The sequence below is a fragment of the Podarcis melisellensis genome (genome assembly GCF_964234715.1).
Source record: "Podarcis melisellensis genome assembly, chromosome: 9".
Lineage (NCBI taxonomy): Eukaryota > Metazoa > Chordata > Lepidosauria > Squamata > Lacertidae > Podarcis > Podarcis melisellensis.
In genome coordinates, this window is record NC_138541.1 from 68,391,788 (window position 1) to 68,412,217 (window position 20,430).

The following is a 20,430-nucleotide window of genomic DNA, read 5'->3' on the forward strand; positions in this document are numbered from 1 at the left end:
GGACAAAGGCAGCAGGGATATAAAAGATGCTCTGCTTAAAATCTTCCAAGGAAAGAGAGTCCACCACCTCCCTAGGGAGACCTTTCCACTGTCAAACAGCTCTTACTGTCCGAAAGTTCATCCTGGAGTTTAGTCGGAATATCTTATTTTGGCATTTGAAGCCATTGGTTTGAGTCCTGAGTAGGTAAGGGGGGCCGGGGACATGGTGGCTCGGACGCCTGCAAAGTGGCAGGTGGCAGCAAGACTCTGCACAGCGAGCCCTGCCCCAGCTTGCCCCACCCAATGGATGGCTTGCTGGGCACACAAGCTGGGCACACAAGCTGCCCCAGATGCCAAGGGGCTAGCAATGCCACTGCCTCCAGATCAGGAGAAAACAGGTTTGCTCCATGTTCCATGTGACAGCCCTTTGGACATTCGAAGGCATTTGAAGGGGCACAGGTGGCGCTGTGGTCTAAACCACTGAGCCTAGAGCTTGCCGATCAGAAGGCTGGCAGTTAGAATCCCCATGATGGGGTGAGCTCCCGTTGCTCAGTCCCAGCTCCTGCCAACCTAGCAGTTCGAAAGCACGTCAAAGTGCAAGTAGATAAATAGGTACCGCTCCGGCAGGAAGGTAAACAGCGTCTCCGTGCGCTGCTCTGGTTCACCAGAAGTGGCTTAGTCATGCTGGCCACATGACCCAGAAGCTGTACACCGGCTCCCTCAGCCAATAAAGCGAGATGAGCGCCGCAACCCCAGAGTCAGCCACGACTGGACCTAATGGTCAGGGGTCCCTTTACGTTTTTACCCAATCTCCTCTGAAGTCTCTTTTCCAGGCAAAACATACCCAACTCCCTCAACCGTTCCTCATCAGGCTTGGTTTCCAGACCATTTCCTGCCAACGGAAAAAGGTTTTGCAAGGCGTTCCCACTTCCCACCCCATTCCCAAAGAGAGCTTTGAGCTGCGTCGCGGATCCTATGGTAAGAGGGAGTTTCAAGGGGAGGAAATGAGTTCTAGCGGGGGAAGGATAAACAACAAAAGCTCCACAGAGGCTCTGGCAACTCATTGCTGCTACAAGGCTGGGGGAAAAGCAAATAAGGAAGAGAGAATCTCATGGCATGCAGTCTGAGAGGGCTGCAAAGTGTGTGGATAGCAATTCAAGGGCTGCATCGTTTCAGCCATCGCATGTTGCCACGGGCTTCCGGACAATGCTGCTTTTCAAGTCTGCTCGCCACAGACTGCCAGCACAGACCGTCTCTGCTTACCCTGCAAGGCTGTAAACCCGACACGATCTCCTTTCAAGTCCCGCCTCTCTCTCTCTCTCTCTCTCTCTTCCCCGCACTTCCCACCGTGGAAGGGAACCGATCAATGCACGGCGACAGATCTGCGCGCTCGCTGCAAAACGCAAAGCAAACGTGGCGCAAACGGCAGTTCTTTCACTCCCCGCTGATCCACAAATGAGATAGGAAGGGGCAGTAGGTAAAACTACAACTCCCAGAATGCCCTGGCTTCTTTTCTTTTTCTTTGAAATTCCCTTTGACGCTTCAGATTCTCTATGTTCCGGATTTGTTTGGTTAACTCCCTGCCAAGTCCTGGCCAGAATTTGGCGTTTCTAAACCCATCGCAAACCACAGGTGCAAGACCTGGATTCTGCTTGCAGTCGAGCCGGCCAGTGTTTCCCAGTTGTTGGTGTTTATACTACATTTTTTTAGATCTGCCTAGAGACAGTCTTTAAACTTCTTTTGTTGATCACCAACATTACGCTTTCCATTTTTAAGTTCGAAATAGAGTACAGTGGTACCTCAGGTTACATACGCTTCAGGTTACATACAGTTCAGGTTACAGACTCCGCTAACCCAGAAATAGTGCTTCAGGTTAAGAACTTTGTTTCAGGATGAGAACAGAAATAGTGCTTCGGCAGCGCGGCGGCAGCAGGAGGCCCCATTAGCTAAAGTAGTGCTTCAGGTTAAGAACAGTTTCAGGTTAAGTATGGACCTCCGGAAAGAATTAAGTACTTAAATCTGTTCGCATCCCAAACGGAAAATAAGATGTAATGGCGCGTCTGCGCATTTTGCCGCTTCCGCACATGTGTGTGAAGTCATTTTGAGCGTCTGAGCATGCACGAGCGGCAAAACCCGGAAATAATGAGCTCCATTGTTTCCGGGTTGCCGCAGAGCGCAACTCGAATGCGCACAACCCGAAGCACATTCAACTCAAGGTATGACTCTAGTTGCTTGGAAGACGATAACCAGGCATCTGCACAACATGACCAGTCCACAGAAGTTACCATAGCTGTCAACGTTTTCCCTTTTTTAAGGGAAATTCCCTTATTCCGAATAGGATTCCTCGCAATAAAAGTTGACAGCTATGGAAGTTACTCTTACCTAGTAACAGCAAAAATACATAAATGGAATTGTCTCTTATTAGGACAATAATCGAAGGCTCAAGTAATCAATCACCTTCCCACTCGTCCCTTAACAAAAAATGTACCTCCATACGGGGTTCTTCAGAAGGTCCTTTTCTAAAAAGTCATACAAACAGTCTGTTCCCAACAGTAACCAACCCAATGCCTCTGGGAAACCCACAAGCAAAATTGTAGGTAGGGTGGTTTCAGAAACCTAGCTTTAATAATTTAAAGAGTTGTGTGGTTTTAGATTATAAACTGCCCTGGGATTCTTTTGTTATTCAATTTATTTATTTTTATGAAGGGTGGTTCGCAATTGCCTAAAGGTGATCTCTAACTCATTGCCATCTGCGGAGCACACCCATTTAAATTAATGGTCTTAAATCCATTGACTTCTATGCAACTAAGTCATCCCTGTTCAGCTTGTGCAATGAAACTTCCCCAGCCTCTCGTCTTCCTTCACGCCCCTGTGCGCTCTCAGGTTTGCTGCATACAGTGGAGACACCCCCCCCCCAAAAAAAGACAGATTTGAGGGTGCATGAATGGAGGAGGAGGGGAAATTAATAATAATAATAATTTATTATTTATACCCGGCCCATCTGGCTGGGCTTCCCCAGCCACCCTGGGCGGCTTCCAAAAAAATATTAAAATACTGTAATACATCAAATATTAAAAGCTTCCCTAAACAGGGCTGCCTTCAGATGTCTTCTAAAAGTCTGGTAGTTGTTGTTCTCTTTGACATCTGGTGGGAGGGCGTTCCACAGGGAGGGCGCCACTACCGAGAAGGCCCTCTGCCTGGTTCCCTGTAACTTGGCTTCTCGCAGTGAGAGAACCGCCAGAAGGCCCTTGGTGCTGGACTTCAGTGTCCGGGTAGAATGATGGGGGTGGAGAGGCTCCTTCAGATATACTGGACCGAGGCTGTTTAGGGCCTCCAATTAGGTTATGCATATGGAAATCCTTGCACAAACAGAATAACTGTTAGATGCAACTGTTAGATTTCAATGGGTCTGCTGTGATTATTTTTACAAAGTCATACAAAGTGGCCACCTCTTTGCTCCTATTTAGAAAGCTAACTACCACTGTTCTTCCATAGGTTTAGAATATGTATTAAATGGATAAATTTTACTGAGAAGGATTTTACAGCACATTCCTATGGTAGTCTACTCAGAAGTAGTCTAGGTTCAATGGAACTTACTCCAGCTGCCTATAGGTTTACACAGCCTCAGTAGTATACTTTTGACATTTGTCTATGGAGTTCAACACATACAGGGTATCCTATTTTATCTCACAACAGCTCTGTGATTTATTTAATTAAATTACTTTTTAAAAAAAAAATCTGCCTTCCTTCAGAACATTGATCAGCTAAAATGAACTACCATTAAAATGACCAAAAACCTAAAAGCAGCAGAAATTAAAACAGCCAAATTAAAGACTTAGAAACAGTTTCAAAGGTATTTAAAATAATTAAGCAAGGGCTTCCCAGTGTGGCAAAAGAACATTAGGGAGGCAGCAAATCTGCATTCCCTTGGGAGGGTGCTTCAAAGTTTGTTCAGTAGAGAAAACGCCCTCTTCCCTGATCAAGTCATGCACGTTATAAGGTCACCCAGTGAGTGTCATACCTGAGCAGGGATTGAATCCCACGGCTCCCAGACTGAATGTACCAGATTGCCTTCTATGGGTCTTGGCTTGCAGAAAGCAATAAACGGGCAAGGGCTGAAAGAGCAGGAAAATGTAATCATTCGGGAGAAAGTGGGACTAGAACCAATTCTCTAACTCTCAGGGTGGGCGACATGCATCTCTGACTTCATTTCACACGGTCCCTGCAGCCTTGCAGCATTCGGAAGCTGTCCCATTTCCCCATCCTACCAGAATTCCTTTCTTCTTGTTTGTTCTTTCCACTTTTTTGCCTCTCTGGATCACTAAAGTGAGAAAGGAATTACTTTCACTTGCTTTTCAGAATAATAGCAGTGTCTGTCAGTTGCGCTAAGCAACTAACTAAAATCTCATGTCTACTTATCTGCGAATAACCCTCTCAAACCCTTGCATAGAATGGACTTGCATAGAATGGGGAATTCTGTTGTTGTTGTTTAATCGTTTAGTTGTGTCCGACTCTTCGTGACCCCATGGACCAGAGCATGTCAGGAACCCCTGTCTTCCGCTGCCTCCCACAGTTTGGTCAAACTCATGCTGGTAGCTTCGAGAACACTGTCCAACCATCTCGTCCTCTGTCGTCCCCTTCTCCTTGTGCCCTCCATCTTTCCCAACATCAGGGTCTTTTCCAGGGAGTCTTCTCTTCTCATGAGGTGGCCAAAGTATTGGAGCCTCAGCTTCAGGATCTGTCCTTCCAGTGAGCACTCAGGGCTGATTTCCTTCAGAATGGATAGGTTTGATCTTCTTGCAGTCCATGGGACTCTCAAGAGTCTCCTCCAGCACCACAATTCAAAAGCATCAATTCTTCGGCGATCAGCCTTCTTTATGGTCCAGCTCTCACTTCCATACATCACTACTGGGAAAACCATAGCTTTAACTATACGGGCCTTTGTTGGCAAGGTGATGTCTCTGCTTTTTAAGATGCTGTCTAGGTTTGTCATTGGGAATTCTAGATAGAGGTTTTTCAATTGAGTTGGCATCTACCTCTCTCAGGAGACAATGGAAGAGTCCGCCTTCGCGGGTAAAGTAAAACTGTCAGAGAGTTACAGCGCCTGCTGTGGCTGTAGAGACCGATACAGGAGAGAATGCTTTATTACAGATGGGGCAGATGATGGTGTCCACAGAGGCAGTTTTAGGGCTGCTCAACCAGTGCAGTAGCACTGGGGCCCAAAACAATGCTATAGAACGGAGCAGGAGAGGCCGGGGACACCAGATTTTAGCTGGAATTTGAGATCCTCAAGTCTGCCAATGGTGTCATGTTGTGCTGACACAGATGCGCCATGGTGTTTACAGTGGTACCTCGGGTTACATACGCTTCAGGTTATAGACTTCACTAATCCAGAAATAGTACCTCGGGTTAAGAAATTGTGCGGTGGCGGCGCGGCAGCAGCAGGAGGCCCTATTAGCTAAAGTGGTGCTTCAGGTTAAGAACAGTTTCAGGTTAAGAACGGACCTCCGGAACGAATTAAGTACTTAACCCGAGGTACCACTGTATTCTCTTTGTGCTCTTCCCAGCAGACATCCCTCCTCTGGTCACTGCTATGGATGCAGACCCTCCAAGTGTCCCTATTTTCCAGGGACAGTCCCAGATTTACAGAAGCTGTCCCAGTTTCTGATTTGATCCCAGAATGTCCCACATTTCCTTAGGATGTCCCTATTTTTCATCTGAGAAAAGTTGGAGGGTATGGAGTTATGCAACCCCCAAACCAGGTAAGGTAAAGGTAAAGGGACCCCTGACCATTAAGTCCAGTCATAACCGACTCTGGGGTTGCGGCGCTAATCTTGCTTTATTGGCCGAGGGAGCCAGTGTACGGCGGTAAACAAATTTAATTAATAGTCATAATGATCCTCTCACCTTAATTTAGTAAACACAATGAACTTGCAGGGTAAAGGTAAAGGTAAAGGGACCCCTGACCATTAGGTCCAGTCATGGACAACTCTGGGGTTGGGGCACTCATCTCGCTTTACTGGCTGAGGGAGCCGGCGTACAGCTTCCAGGTCAGCTTCCCGCCGGAGCGGTACCTATTTATCTACGTGCACTTTGACGTGCTTTCGAACTGCTAGGTTGGCAGGAGCAGGGACCAAACAACAGGAGCTCACCCCATTGTGGGGATTCGAACCGCCGACCTTCTGATCGGCAAGCCCTAGGCTCAGTGGTTTAGACCACAGCGTTTATAGATTCTTAAGTAACTATAAACCTTTAGGAGATACCTGAAGGCAGCCCCGTATAGGGAAATTTTTTTAAATGTTTGATGTTTTATTATGTTTTTATATATGTTGGAAGCCGCGCAGAATGGCTGTGGCAACCCAGTAAGATGTGTGGGGTATAAATAATAAAATTATTATTACAGTGGTACCTCAGGTTACAGATGCTTCAGGTCGCAGATGCTTCAGGTTGCAGACTCGCTAACCCAGAAATAGTACCTCGGGTTAAGAATTTTGCTTCAGGATGAGAACAGAAATCACACGATGGCAGCACAGCGGCAGCGAGAGGCCCCATTAGCTAAAGTGGTACCTCAGGTTAAGAACAGTTTCAGGTTAAGAATGGACCTCCGGAACGAATTAAGTTCTTAACCCGAGGTACCACTATGGAGTAGGATGTCCCTATGTCAGGGACTGAGAACAGGAGGAATGGTGGAGATCTCTCCATCCTGACTCTTTCTGGGAGGAGAAAGACAGTATAGATTTAGGGTTTGAGGCAGGCAGCAGCTCAGAGGCAGATGAGGGGAAAAGCTGGAATATCATGGGGGAGCCAAAACAGCAGCTGGCTGACATGTTGTCATTAGAAAGCATGCCAGAACCTCCATCTCTCAGAACCCGGCGAGCCTTAAAAGTAGGAGAGCAAAGAGCTCAAAGACAGAGGGCACGTAGCAGCACCCATAGAAGTGACAAATGAGGAAGTGGGAGAGACTGGTGGAGGTAGAGATTCACTCTGGACGCCATTATCCAAGAGGCTGGGATCTATAGCCTCTCTGTGTAAAGATTGAAATAAAAAAGGCCGTAAGAAACTTTCCTTGTCTGTATACTTTCCTGGGCAACCAGCCGGAAGCCGCTGACAGCATCTTGACACCCTATTTCCTAAACGGCCTCGGCCCAGTATACCTGAAGGAGCATCTCCACCCCCATCGTTCTGCCCGGACATTGAGGTCCAGCACCGAGGGCCTTCTGGCGGTTCCAACATTGCGAGAAGCAAAGCTACAGGGAACCAGGCAGAGGGCCTTCTCGGTAGTGGTGCCTGCCCTGTGGAACGCCCTCCCACCAGATGTCAAAGAGATAAACAACTACCTAACATTCAGAAGACATCTTAAGGCAGCCCTGTTTAGGGAAGTTTTTAATGTATGACATATTAGTGTATTTTTGGTCTTTGTGGAAGCCGCCCAGAGTGGCTGGGGAAACCCAGCCAGATTGGCAGGGGTACAAATAATAAATTATTATTATTATTATTATTATTATTATTATTATTATTATTATTACTGTTTGCTGCTGGTTTGAGTCCAACACGGCAGACACCAATACCACACTGGCTCATATCCTGTTTAATGGTAACAACTGAAGATCGGTCCTTCCTAAGTACAGGACTTTTATCCTTTGCTTGCTGGAATGACAACTTCAAATTCCCTTCAAGGGGGAAAACAAAACAAGAAAGAGCCTTTGAAGTGAGCTGTTGTTGATGCCTGGATATCAGGTACACAGGCAAGGAAACCAGACTTGATGAAAGAAAGTTAGAAGTGCTAAAATAAGGGGAAAACAGGTTGAAATTTCCCGAGAAGATAAGTGAGCATCTGTTTATCTCTCCTTGCCCTAAAGATGTCTGAGGGTTTGAAGTGCTGCCAGGGTTTTTTCCCCTGCTCAAATATAAACTGACAACTGAAAGCCATCTATCTTTTTTGTCTTTAAACTGATGGTTGATGGAGTGTAGGGTGGAAGAAAAAAACAAAATCCCACCTCTTCCTGCAAAAACACACATATTTTTCGTAGAATTATAGAGTTGGAAGGTACCCTGCGGGTAGTCCAACCCCCTGTATCTGTAACTGGAAGACCAGTTACAGATTAGCCCAACTTACAGTGCAATTCCGCATATGTCAATGGGACTTGCTTCCAGAAAAGTGAGTATCAGACTGCAAAGTAAATCACCATATTACGCATTGGCAGTAAATTTAATCGGAAGCAGATCTTACTCCCTAGTAAATGTCTCTAGGATTGAAGCCTGATATAATTTTCTCCTACAAATGCTCGGTTTCAGCAAGCAATTGGATTGTCTGCAAGAAAAATAAAAACTCTCCCGGGGCGGGAAAGACAATGCACCTTAAAAGAAAAATGCTAGCACAAAAATCCAACAGGTAAAGGCTTTCCCCATCCCTTTTCCATACCAAAAGGAAGTTTTATCTGTTGAATTTCTGTATGCCAGAAAGGTTACTGTCAGAAGGGCACTCCGTTTGTTATTCATTTTTAACTTTGTAGCTTTTATAAGACATTAGTATACATAAAATGAAAGAGACGCGGGTGGTGCTGTGGGTTAAACCACAGAGACTAGGACTTGCCGATCAGAAGGGCGGCGGTTCGAATCCCCGCGACGGGGTGAGCTCCTTTTGCTCGGTCCCTGCTCCTGCCAACCTAGCAGATGAAAAGCACATCAAAGTGCAAGTAGATAAATAGGTATCGCTCCGACAGGAAGGTAAACGGTGTTTCCGTGCGCTGCTCTGGTTCGCCAAAAGCGGCTTAGTGATGCTGGCCACATGACCTGGAAGCTGTACGCCAGCTTCCTCGGCCAATAAAGCAAGATGAGCGCCACAACCCCAGAGTGGGTCACGACTGGACCTAATGGTCAGGGGTCCCTTTACCTTTACCTATACATAAAATATGTATACTTTTTTTTCTAAAGGGACAGGGGCAGAGGAAATAAAAAGATAGAAACCTTAAGCCTGAGGAAAACTTCAGTGAAACTTGAAAGCTCACATACTGCATTGTGGACATTGTTGGTTTTGATTAACTTTATGAAGAAGAAGAAGAAGAAGAAGAAGAAGAAGAAGAAGAAGAAGAAGAAGAAGAAGAAGAAGAAGAAGAAGAAGAAGAAGTTGTTGTTATTATTTGTACCCCGCCCATCTGGCTTTATTTTCCCCAGCCACTCTGGGCAGCTCCCAGCAGAACATTAAAAACACAATAAAAGATCAAACATTAAAAACTTCCCATAACATTTAACTTTTAGATTGTTTTACTGTAATTTAATTTTTCTCAAATAGACCAAACAGGGGCCTACTTTTGATGTGCTTGTTAAAACTTTGAAATAGAATTAAACAAAAATATTACTTTGGGATTTGTCTCCCATTTATAAAGGTCCCTTGCCTTTATACTGCAATAATTGCAGTGAGTGAAACATTCACTTCATTCAGTGCATAACCAAACATTACAGATGATTACAGAATCTATTCAATTTCTAACAAGGCATGGGGCAGCCGGTCTCTTATGCATACTAATTCTATTGAATTTTCTGTGGTCCCCACATGGCTATAAAAACCTGGCAAATGACCTCACGCAGATGCGCTACAAACGTTGCATAAGGGTCAGTTATTGCATGTTAAATCTCATATATGTTAAGTAGAATCCACAGTTAATGAACAGGTATGAATAGCGGACATAAATCTTCTAGGAACGGCAAATGCACTCTCCTCTGTACAGTACTTCTCATTTGATCTCTCATGAAGTTTTGGGACTCTTCCAAACACTGCCCAGCAACTAATGGGGATTTGTATACGTTCATCAGGAAGCCTCACACAATTTAATAGTTCTGGGATGAGTGTACTTGCATGACACCCATTTTCCCCAGACGCTCTTTCTCATACCAATAGTTTATAGTTTTATCATAATGATTTTATTATTTATACCTCACCCATCTGACTGGGTTGCCCCAGAAACTCTGGGAAGCTTCCAACATCTATAAAAGCATAATAAAACATTACACATTAAAAAGCTTGACAAAACCCCAAGTGTACCGGGCACAGGAACAATGAAATGAATGAAAAAGCCAGCACAGGTCAGTCCTATACATGTTCACCCAAAAGCCCAGATAAGCATGCATAAGATTTCAGTCATGTAGTATAACCCTTAAATATTTTTTTTTTTTTACTTTTATATGCCTGTTGTCTTTGACCATGGAGTTTCCTTGGCAGGGATACTGGAGTGGCTTGCCGGTTCCTCCTCCAGGTGGATCACGTTTGGTCAAAACTCTCCACTATGACTTGTTCATCTTGGGTGCCGTGCTCTGCATAGTTCATAGCTTCTCTGAGTTATTCAAGCCCCTTCGCCATGGCAAGGCAGTGATCCATGAAGGGGCTTGCTCACTGGAAGGACAGATCGTGAAGCTGAGGCTCCAATACTTTGGCCACCTCATGAGAAGAGAAGACTCCCTGGAAAAGACCCTGATGTTGGGAAAGATGGAGGACACAAGGAGAAGGGGATGACAGAGGACAAGATGGTTTGATAGTGTTCTCGAAACTACCAGCGTGAGTTTGACCAAACTGCGGGAGGCAGTGGAAGACAGGAGTGCCTGGCGTGCTCTGGTCCATGGGGTCATGAAGAGTCGGACACGACTAAATGACTAAACAACAACAACAACAATTTTTTTACTCAGGATTAAGTCCCACTGAGCAGGATTTCGGCCTATTCTTTACCCACTGAACATCTGAACAAACTCTGCTAAATAAAGTGGGATTTACTTCTCAGTAAACCTGCACAGTTTGGACCATCCAAGAGTTAAATGATAACTAATCAGAGACAGCTACAGGAGAGCTATGAGATTCAGGTGAGAGTCTTGTCAGTCCCAGTAGGTATATAAGAGGACGACCCGGCCTGCCCAGGATTTCACACTGAGCCTGACGAGTTCTGTTAAACTCATATGCTACCTCGATTCTTTGTGATTTTTAATTGACTGTAATAAAGGTATTGTGTTACTATTCCAGCTTGGATTCTTATTATGTCTTTTTATTTTTTTATTTTAACAAGCCAACATCAGTGCCTGCTACAACATGCCTCCGTTTCGGGGAACTGGAACATCAAAGCCAGGGCAGGCACCACAACTATTTACAATTTTATTGAGGGCTTATAGACATCCTTTACAGAGTTATCATGCATAAAGCAACCATTCACGCCTCCTGAGCTCAAGGATAATTAATAGGTTTCTCTACTCAAGTACTCTATAACGCCTGTATTGTGAAAAATAATAATCATAATATAGTAAAATATTTTTTCCATATTCATTTGCTAGATACATAGTGTCTTATCTTTCATTTTAATTGACTTTATTAGATTTTTATATCTTGCAGGTTGTACATAAAAACAATGCAATGACGCTGCAACAAAAACAACACAAACTTTAATCGAGGATATATAATTCAACAGTATGTATGTATGCACGTAGTACAGTGGTACCTCGGGTTAAGTATTTAATTCGTTCCGGAGGTCAGTACTTAACCTGAAACTGTTCTTAACCTGAAGCACCACTTTAGCTAATGGGGCCTCCCTGCTGCTGCCGCGCCACCGGAACACGATTTCTGTTCTCATCCTGAAGCAAAGTTCTTAACCTGAAGCACTATTTCTGGCTTAGCGGAGTCTGTAACCTGAAGCGTATGTAGCCTGAAGCATATGTAACCCGAGATACCACTGTATTACTGAACGCCTTGCAAATTGAACGATTTGCCTCCTGAACGCCGCAAACTTGGAAGTGTGTGTTCTGGTTTCCGAATGTTCTTTGGAACCCGAATGTCCAACATGACTTCCGCAGCTTCTGATTGGCTGCAGGAGCTTCCTGTAACAAACTGGAAGCCGCGCATTGGTTTCTGAACGTTTTGGAAGTTGAACAGACCTCCAGGATGGATTCCATTCGACTTCTGAGGTACCACTGTATTATTATTATTATTAAAATATAATTACTATTATGTTGTAACAACGTGTAGCAAAAACCATAATACATCAAGCATTCTTAAGCAGCTGCAATGGTTGCAGAGGAGGGCGACCAAGATGATAAAGGGTCTTGAAACCAAGCCTTATGAGGAACAGTTGAGGGAATTGGGTATGTTTAGCCTGGACTGGAAGGGACGTGGGTGGTGCTGTGGGTTAAACCACAGAGCCTAGGACTTGCCGATCAGAAGGTCGGTGGTTCGAATCCCGACGGAGTGAGCTCCGGTTGCTCGGTCTCTGCTCCTGCCAACCTAGCTGTTCGAAAGCACGTCAAAGTGCAAGTAGATAAATAGGTACCGCTCCAGCGGGAAGGTAAACAGCATTTCTGTGCGCTGCTCTGGTTCGCCAGAAGTGGCTTGGTCATGCTGGCCACATGACCCGGAAGCTGCACGCCGGCTTCCTTGGCCAATGAAGCGAGATGAGCACCGCAACCCCAGAGTGGGTCACGACTGGACCTAATGGTCAGGGGTCCCTTTACCTTTACCTAGCCTGGACAGGAGAAGAATGAGAGGCAATATGATAGCCAAGGAGGAAGGAACAAGCTTGTTTTCTCCTGCTCTAGAGGGTATGACGGAAACCAAGGGATCCAAACTACAAGAAAGGAGATTCCAGCTAAACATCAGGAAGAACTTTCTGACAGTAAGAGTCATCTAGCAGTGGAACAGACTCCCTTGGAAGGTGGTGGGCTGTGCTTCCTTGGGGGTTTTCAAGCAGAGGTTGAATGCCATGTATGATCCAGTTGAGATGTTGGGGGTTGCACTAGATTTCTCTTGGTGTCCCTTCCAACTCAACAATTCTATGATTCTCATGGAAAAGAAAGAAGGGAAATAAAAAAAGGGGAGGGAAAGAGAGGAAATGACACATCAAGAGGGGAGAGGGACACCATAACAAAACACTATACAGTGGTACCTTGGGTTACAAACGCTTCAGGTTACAGACTCCGCAACCCAGAAATAGTACCTCAGGTTAAGAACTTTGCTTCAGGATGAGAACAGAAATCGGGCTCCGGCGGCGCGGTGGCAGCAGGAGGCCCCATTATCTAAAGTGGTGCTTCAGGTTAAGAACAGTTTCAGGTTAAGTAGGGACCTCTCGAATGAATTAAGTACTTAACCCGAGGTACCACTGTACAGTCATACCTCGGGATGAATACGCTTCAGCTTAAATATTTTCGAGTTGCGCTTCCCGTCGACCCGGAAGTAACAGAGCGCGTTACTTCCGGGTTTCACCGCTCGTGGATGCGCAGACGCTCAAAATGACGTCGCGCGCATGCGCGGAAGAAGCAAAACGCGACCTGCGCATGTGCAGATACGCAGTCGCGTCTGACGTTCGCTTCAGGATGCAAACGGGGCTCCGGAACGGATCCCATTCGCATCCAGAGGTACCACTGTGGTACCTCAGGTTAAGAACTTAATTCATTCTGGAGGTCTGTTCTTAACCTGAAACTGTTTTTAACCTGAAGCACCACTTTAGCTAATGGGGCCTCCCGCTGCTGCCGCTGCGCGATTTCTATTCTCATCTGGAAGCAAAGTTCTTAACCCGAGGTACCATTTCTGGGTTAGCGGAGTCTGTAACCTGAAGCGTCTGTAACCCGAGGTACCACTGTAATTTTATTTATTAGATTTCTATACCTGCCATTCATCTGAGGTTCATGGTGCAGTTTACAATATAAAAACATAAAAATGTACAGAATCATAGAATTGTAGACTTGGAAGCACCCCAAGGGTCACCCCATCTACTCCAAGCCTTGCCAATGCAGGAATCTCAACATATCTGACCCTGCCTGCCTTTGCAAATATGCTAGCAATTTTGTTGCTGCGCCAATATACTAAGGAACAAAGAGAGTTATTTGTGTGCATACACACACACACACACAAACGGGAGTTTAAAAGGCCATATAACACCACCAATGGACAAGCTGCAAAACTTATTTGTGGGAAATGAGGGTTATGGGTTTGTTCTTGTTCTTATTATGTATTTTGTGTTTTTTATTTTCTATTTTTATGCTGTGAACTGCTCTGAGATCTTCAGGCGAAGGGAAGTATACAAATTTAACAAACAAACAAGCAGAGTTTCTTTTTTTTAAAAAAAATATTTATTAGCATTTTCAATAATAAAACAAAAGCCAAAAATAAACAAAAAATAACCAACCTACAAAAATAAAAACACATAATATTTCAATTACTTATTTTCTTTTACAAACAAACAAGCAGAGTTTCGAAAACCCTTAAAAAAATTCCCATGGGCGAAAACCAGCCCGCGCAAACTCCGCTAAGAACAGCATAGAAACTCCAAACTGCAACAATACAAATTTAATATGAAAAAAGCAAGCAGTTTTGAAAACCCTTTTAAAAAAATCCCACCAGCCCAAACCAACCCTCACCCTTCGCTAAGGGCAGCCCAGAACCGGAATTGCAAAACTGGAACGAAAATACACACCGCCCCCCCCCCGCCCCCCATCATCCCATACAGGCAAAACTCCTGGTTTCTACTTGCCCTTCCTTCCTCAGAGCCAGGGCACCCGCAGCGGCGGCTTCAGGGCGCCTCACCGCGCGTGCTCCGCCTCCTCCCCGGCCGCGCATGCGCCCTGCTGCTGGCGCGCGGGGCTAGGCGAAATCCCAACCCAGTGAAACTTATGTCACTGCTTGCCCTTCCTTCCACAGAGCCAGGGCACCGGCGGCGGCGGCGGCTTCAGGGCGCCTCACCGCGCGTGCTCGGCGTCCTCCCCGGCCGCGCATGCGCCCTGCTGCCCGCGCGCGGGGCGAGGCGTCGTGCGTGAGGTGTGTGTGTGTGTGTGGATTCGGTTCGGCCGTTGGCGCCGACTCCTCGGTTAAATCCCTTCATGGCCGGGTTGCCGCGCCGCTAGGCCTCGCTGGCTCCCTCGCCGGGGCGGCGGCGGGGCGGTCCCCCCCCCTCGAGGGAGGCGGCCATGGCGAGCCGGGGAGCTCCGCTGGTGCTGCTGGCGGCGGCGGCGGCGGCGCTGGCGCTGGTCCGAGGCGGAGGCTCCTCAGGGCTGCCCGAAGGCTGCAAACAGGACGGCGGAGGAGGAGGCGGCGGTCGCCTCAGGAGCGGCAAGGCTTCTCCGCCGGCCGAAGCGGGAGCGAAGGTGGTCTGCAGCAGCCTGGCTCTGGCCCGCGTCCCGGACCCCGGCGGGCTCCCCAACAGGACGGTCACCCTGTGAGTAAGCGACGCCGAGGAAAGGGGTTGGGGTCCGCTGGGAGTGGGATTGGGTCCCTGCCATGCATACTTCTTTTAAAAATATTATTATTATTCGTTGTGGTTTTCTCCTTCTCTCGGTAGTACTGATCGATTCGGCCCTTTATTATTATTATTATTATTATTATTATTATTATTATTATTATTCGTTGTGGTTTTCCCCTCCTCTCGGTAGTGTATGGGGAGGACGGGGTATAAATAAAAATGTATTATTAGTAGGTCACCCTGTGAGTAAGCGACGCCGAGGAAAGGGGTTGCGGGAGGGCCGGGGTCCGCTGGGAGTGGGATTGGGTCCCTGCGATGCATACTTCTTTTTAAAATCTTTATTATTATTCGTTGTGGTTTTCTCCTCCCCTCGGTAGTATGTGGGGAGGGCGGGGTATAAATAAAAATTTATTATTATTATTACAGTGGTACCTTGGGTTAAGTACTTAATTCGTTCCAGAGGTCCGTTCTTAACCTGAAACTGTTCTTAACCTGAAGCACCACTTTAGCTAATGGGGCCTCCTGCTGCCGCTGCGCCGCCAGACCACAACTTTTGTTCTTATCCTGAAGCAAAGTTCTTAACCTTAAGCACTGTTTCTGGGTTAGCGGAGTCTGTAACCTGAAGTGTATGTAACCTGAGGTACCACTGTATTATTATTATTATTATTATTATTAGTAGTAGTAGTAGTAGTAGTGATCAATTCGGCCCTGCTCTTTACCCCCGTGTGTTTGGCTCATTGTTTATGATTCCTTCCCACTCCCCTTCAAGCCGCCTTTTCAGTGTGGTTTCGGGCTGTGCCAAAGGCGGCGTGCAGATAAAAAGGTGGTGGGGTGTTTTTGGGTGGGTGTGGAAGATGCCCCGTCTCCCTCTCGTGATTGTTTTTGTTTCCTTCCCCCTCACTCTGCTAATAATGCACAACCCCTGTAACAAACTTTTTCAGCAGGGGGCCGGTCCACTGTCTCTCAGACCTTGTGGGGGACCCGGCTATTTTTTGGGGGGAAAAAATAAATGAAGGAATTCCTGTGCCCCACAAATAACCCAGAGATCCATTTTAAATAAAAGGGCACATTCTACTCATGTAAAAACACGCTGATTTCCAGAACGCCCGCGGGCCAGATTTAGAAGGTGATTGGGCCAGATCCAGCCCCTGGATCTTAGTTTGCCTACCCATGCTCTATAACAACACCTTCCTTTTAATATACAGTGGTACCTCTGGATAGGAAGGGGATCCGTTCCGGAGCCCTGTTCGCATCCTGAAGTAAATGTAAGACGCGACTGCGCGGGTCGTGTTTTGCTGCTTCTGTGCATGCGCATGACGTCATTTTGAGCGTCTGCGCATGCGCAAGCGGTGAAACCCGGAAGCTACTTCAACCCGAAGTATGACAGTGTGTGTGTGTGTGTGTGTGTGTGTGTGTGTGTATATATAAAAAATAAAAAATAGGGATGCGGGTGGTGCTGTGGTCTAAACCACTGAGCCTTGGGCTTGCCGATGAGAAGGTCAGCTGTTAAAATCCTCGCAATGGAGGAGAGCTCTGTCTCAGCTCCTGCCAACCTAGCAGTTTGAAAGCATAACAGGGCAAGTAGATAAATAGGTAGCACCGCGGCGGGAAGGTAAACGGCGTTTCCGTGCACTCTGGTTTCTGTCATGGTGTTCCGTTGCGCCAGAAGTGGTTTAGTCCTGCTGGCCACATGACCCGGAAAGCTGTCTGTGGACAAATGCCAGCTCCCTCAGCCTGAAAGCGAGATGAGTGTAGCAACCCCATAGTCGCCTTTGACTGGACTTAACCGTCCAGGGGTCCTTTACCTTTTACTTATACAGTGGTACCTTGGGTTAAGTACTTAATTCGTTCCGGAGGTCCATTCTTAACCCGAAACTGTTCTTAACCTGAAGCACCACTTTAGCTAATGGGGCCTCCTGCTGCTGCCGTATGATTTCTGTTCTCATCCTGAAGTAAAGTTCTTAACCCGAGGTACTATTTCTGGGTTAGCGGAGTCTGTAACCTGAAGCGTATGTAACCTGAAGTGTCTGTAACCTGAGGTACCACTGTGTGTATTTGATTTTTCAACTTAAAATTTTACAGAGATACATCAAACATCAATCATAAAAGCAAGATTCCAGGAATCTCCTGCACTTCCACCCCGCCCCCATGTGGGTCCTGTTATTAACCAGTTCTTCCCGCGTCTTTTTTTGATAATCCAAACTCTTTACTTCCATTATGTCCATAATTCAGCTTTAAACTACAAGTGCTATCCCAACCCTACTAATGATTTTAACTGTTTACAGTGGCCTTAAAGATAAGTTATAAACTTTACCCATTCCTTATTAAAAATTTGGTCTTCCTGACTATAACAACACCTTCTGTTCCCTCCTCCTGCTACGTGCTGCAGCCTGCTTTCTGACTATGGAAAGGCGGCATGCAGATAATGTGAAGTATATGGATGTTAGGGGTTGTCCCATGTACTTTTTTTTTTTACAGGGTGCGTCCTCTTTTTCATGGGTATGTAAAATGAGAGCCATCATTGCGATCCATAGGTAAAAGTATAAGTTGGCAAATGTGTCTTATCTCTCTCTTCGAAATATGGCAACCCTAGGATGTGTGGAAGATGTCCTGTCTCCCTCTTGTAATTGGCTTTTGTCACTCTGTGTAACAGCGCTCCTTCTCACAACCCCACAACGCCATCTTTTGCACAACCCCATAACACCATCTTTCTTTCCCTCCATCTGCCTCACACCATAGCGTGGCGTTTTAGCTATGGAAAGGTGGCATACAGACAAAGCAATGTGTGCATGTCACGGAAGATGCGTGGTCTCCCCCTCATAATTGGTGTGTTTTTTTTTGTCACACAGTCTAATAATGCTTGTTCATGCAAGCACTTTGTAAAAAAAGTAAATAACAACTTCTTCCTTCCCACTTCCCACTTGAGCATAGTTTCTCACTATGGAAAGGCAATATACAGGAAAAGGGATGTATGGAAGATGCCTGGTCTCCCTGTAGTAAATGATGCAGTAACACTCTTTTGCACTTTGAAAATAAAGTAAATGGCAACATCTTCTTTCTTTCCTTCCTCCCAATTCACACCTCACTCACAGTGCTTTTTAAGAAATAATGGCTTTCCTGCAGGTACATAAGCTGCATGAGCATTCTAAGAACGCCTTTGCCTATGCTGGATCGGACCAAATGTACCATCCAGCAGCCTTTTGTTCATTTTTTAAAAAATTATTTCTTTTAGTTAGTTTGTAAAATTTATATAGCGCTTGATTGTGTTGGTGGTGGGAGCCTCTCAAAGCTGTTTACAAAAAGAGGAAAACAATAAAAAGCATCAACCAAAAATATTTTTCAATCATAATTTGAAACATTCAAATAGTTAAAAATGCAATAGAAATGGACTAAAACAAATTAAAACTTGTACAGTTTTTCAAAATATCTGGGTACGCTTGTCTAAATAAGAATGTCTTCAGCAGGCACCAAAATTAATACAATGAAGACAACTGCCTGATATCAATATAGTGCCATATACGTTTGTCTTGTTTCTGTTTTCCCATTTTCTCCTTCTTTCACTGTCTTTTCAGTTAAAAAAGAAAAGCAAATAAACAGAGATGCCACTGGTATGACTCACTTAATGTTAAAGCACACGCCCCCTCTTCGTCCCAATCTTTTGGTAGCTTACCGAAAGGGTTTGAGGGTGATCACCAGTCGTCTTTGGTTTGCCACCAACATCCAGAACTCAAATGCATACTCTCTGAACATTTAAGTATCACAGCAAAATGGATATAATATGTCTAACTACCTCACAGCATTCTTGTGAGGCTAGAAGAAAGGAGACAGCCACAATGCTTAGAATAATGAGAAGAATTCCAATATATCATAAATTTATGAGGTTCAAAAATGTTTGGTTGCTTAGGAATATATTGACTATCTTAGTTAAGGACAACAAGTGCTATGGTTATGCATTTTTTAAAAACTTGTTGTATTTTTAACAGTTTTTTAAAGTTTTAGGATAGGAAAGATAAATGAGAAAATATGCATGCTAAGGTTTTGTCAATTTTATAAACATTGTTTATGCCACTGGTCTTCAAGTGGTGGATCAGGACTCAACAGTGGGTCACAGCCTGTTCCAAGGTGGGTCACAACAGGCACACTACCAGTGGTGAATATATGGTAAAAGATTAAGAATTGGGTCCTCAAATGTACATTTGGGTTAAAAGTGGGTCCTAGGTCTGTAAAAGCTAAAGAGACCTTGTCTATGCTATATACCTGTTACATCACAGTGAAGCTTATTTTTAAACATGTTGATTAGACCATCTGTTTTAATATTCAAGTTACTATTTTTTAAGTGCAAGATCCATTTCAAAGAGGCAGTATGAGATATTATTCCATAACCAAAGAAAAGTCAGGAGCTATTGGAAATGTTTGAAGTTCTGGGTAATAACATATAAGCAACATCTTAACACACTGGTAACTTTTACAGATCTATTCATTACAGTGACTGCCAGAGTATCAACTTGGAGTTTACATCTTATATATTTGTGTTGAGGGGACTTGGCAGGCATAGGGAGGTGGCATATGAAGTAAAATAATAGTGATGTAGCTCTTGGCAGCTAATTTTTATGTTCTGTGCAGAACGATATAAGTTCTGTATCAAAGAATCTCCATAAATCACGCAGAAAGATATTTCTGTGTCCATTACATCTGAAATTACATTTCATGCCAATTTGAAATTTGGCCAAAATTACCACTGTAGTAATGGCAACATTTGGTGTCTGTTGCTAGATATTTGTGGCAGAAAAATACAAAGCTCACCTTGTTTGCCTGACTGCAATAGGACACCCAATAATTGATACAGGCATTGTATTGGTCATTTATGCTGAGAGGTTGATTGTGTTAAGTGTAACTCTTCTTTATGGCAGGAGGAGAATGGCACTGTAATAAAAATGGTTTTGGAGTGAATGCCATGAACTACTAGGCCTTTAAGTTTTAAGATAATGTCTATATTTGTTCACGCTACTAATAAAATAAGCTCCTGAGCAAGAGGTACATTTGGAATATATGTGGTGTGTATAACTTGTTTAGAATTGGGAAAGACTGCCACTTGTTTATAGGATTGTCTAGAGGATGGATTTCATTGTTGGTTCTGGCAAGTGTTCCTACTACTTTGGTTTATAGGACACAACTTTTAGGTGATCACATGACTGCTAAGGCTTGTAATATTCTGGGAAAGAAGGAATGGTATAGAGTGTGAATGAGT

General features: G+C 45.0%; 2 protein-coding genes across 4 annotated transcripts in view; one reads left to right on the forward strand and one right to left on the reverse strand.

Annotated features, from left to right (window-relative positions):
• Window positions 1-1,433, reverse strand: part of LOC309377364 (cytosolic beta-glucosidase-like) — a 107,480-nt gene extending 106,047 nt beyond the window's left edge. For all 3 annotated transcript variants that reach the window (XM_081924552.1, XM_081924554.1, XM_081924551.1), the window contains exon 1: window positions 1,243-1,433. The gene's annotated coding sequence lies outside the window, so the exon portion shown is untranslated. The remainder of the gene's footprint in view (window positions 1-1,242) is intronic.
• Window positions 1,434-14,833: 13,400 nt separating this feature from the next.
• ADGRA3 (adhesion G protein-coupled receptor A3) overlaps window positions 14,834-20,430 on the forward strand; it is a 45,786-nt gene continuing 40,189 nt past the window's right edge. The window contains exon 1 of the mRNA XM_081924365.1: window positions 14,834-15,158. Coding sequence (XP_081780491.1) covers window positions 14,911-15,158 — 248 coding nt within the window. The 5' untranslated portion in view covers window positions 14,834-14,910. The remainder of the gene's footprint in view (window positions 15,159-20,430) is intronic.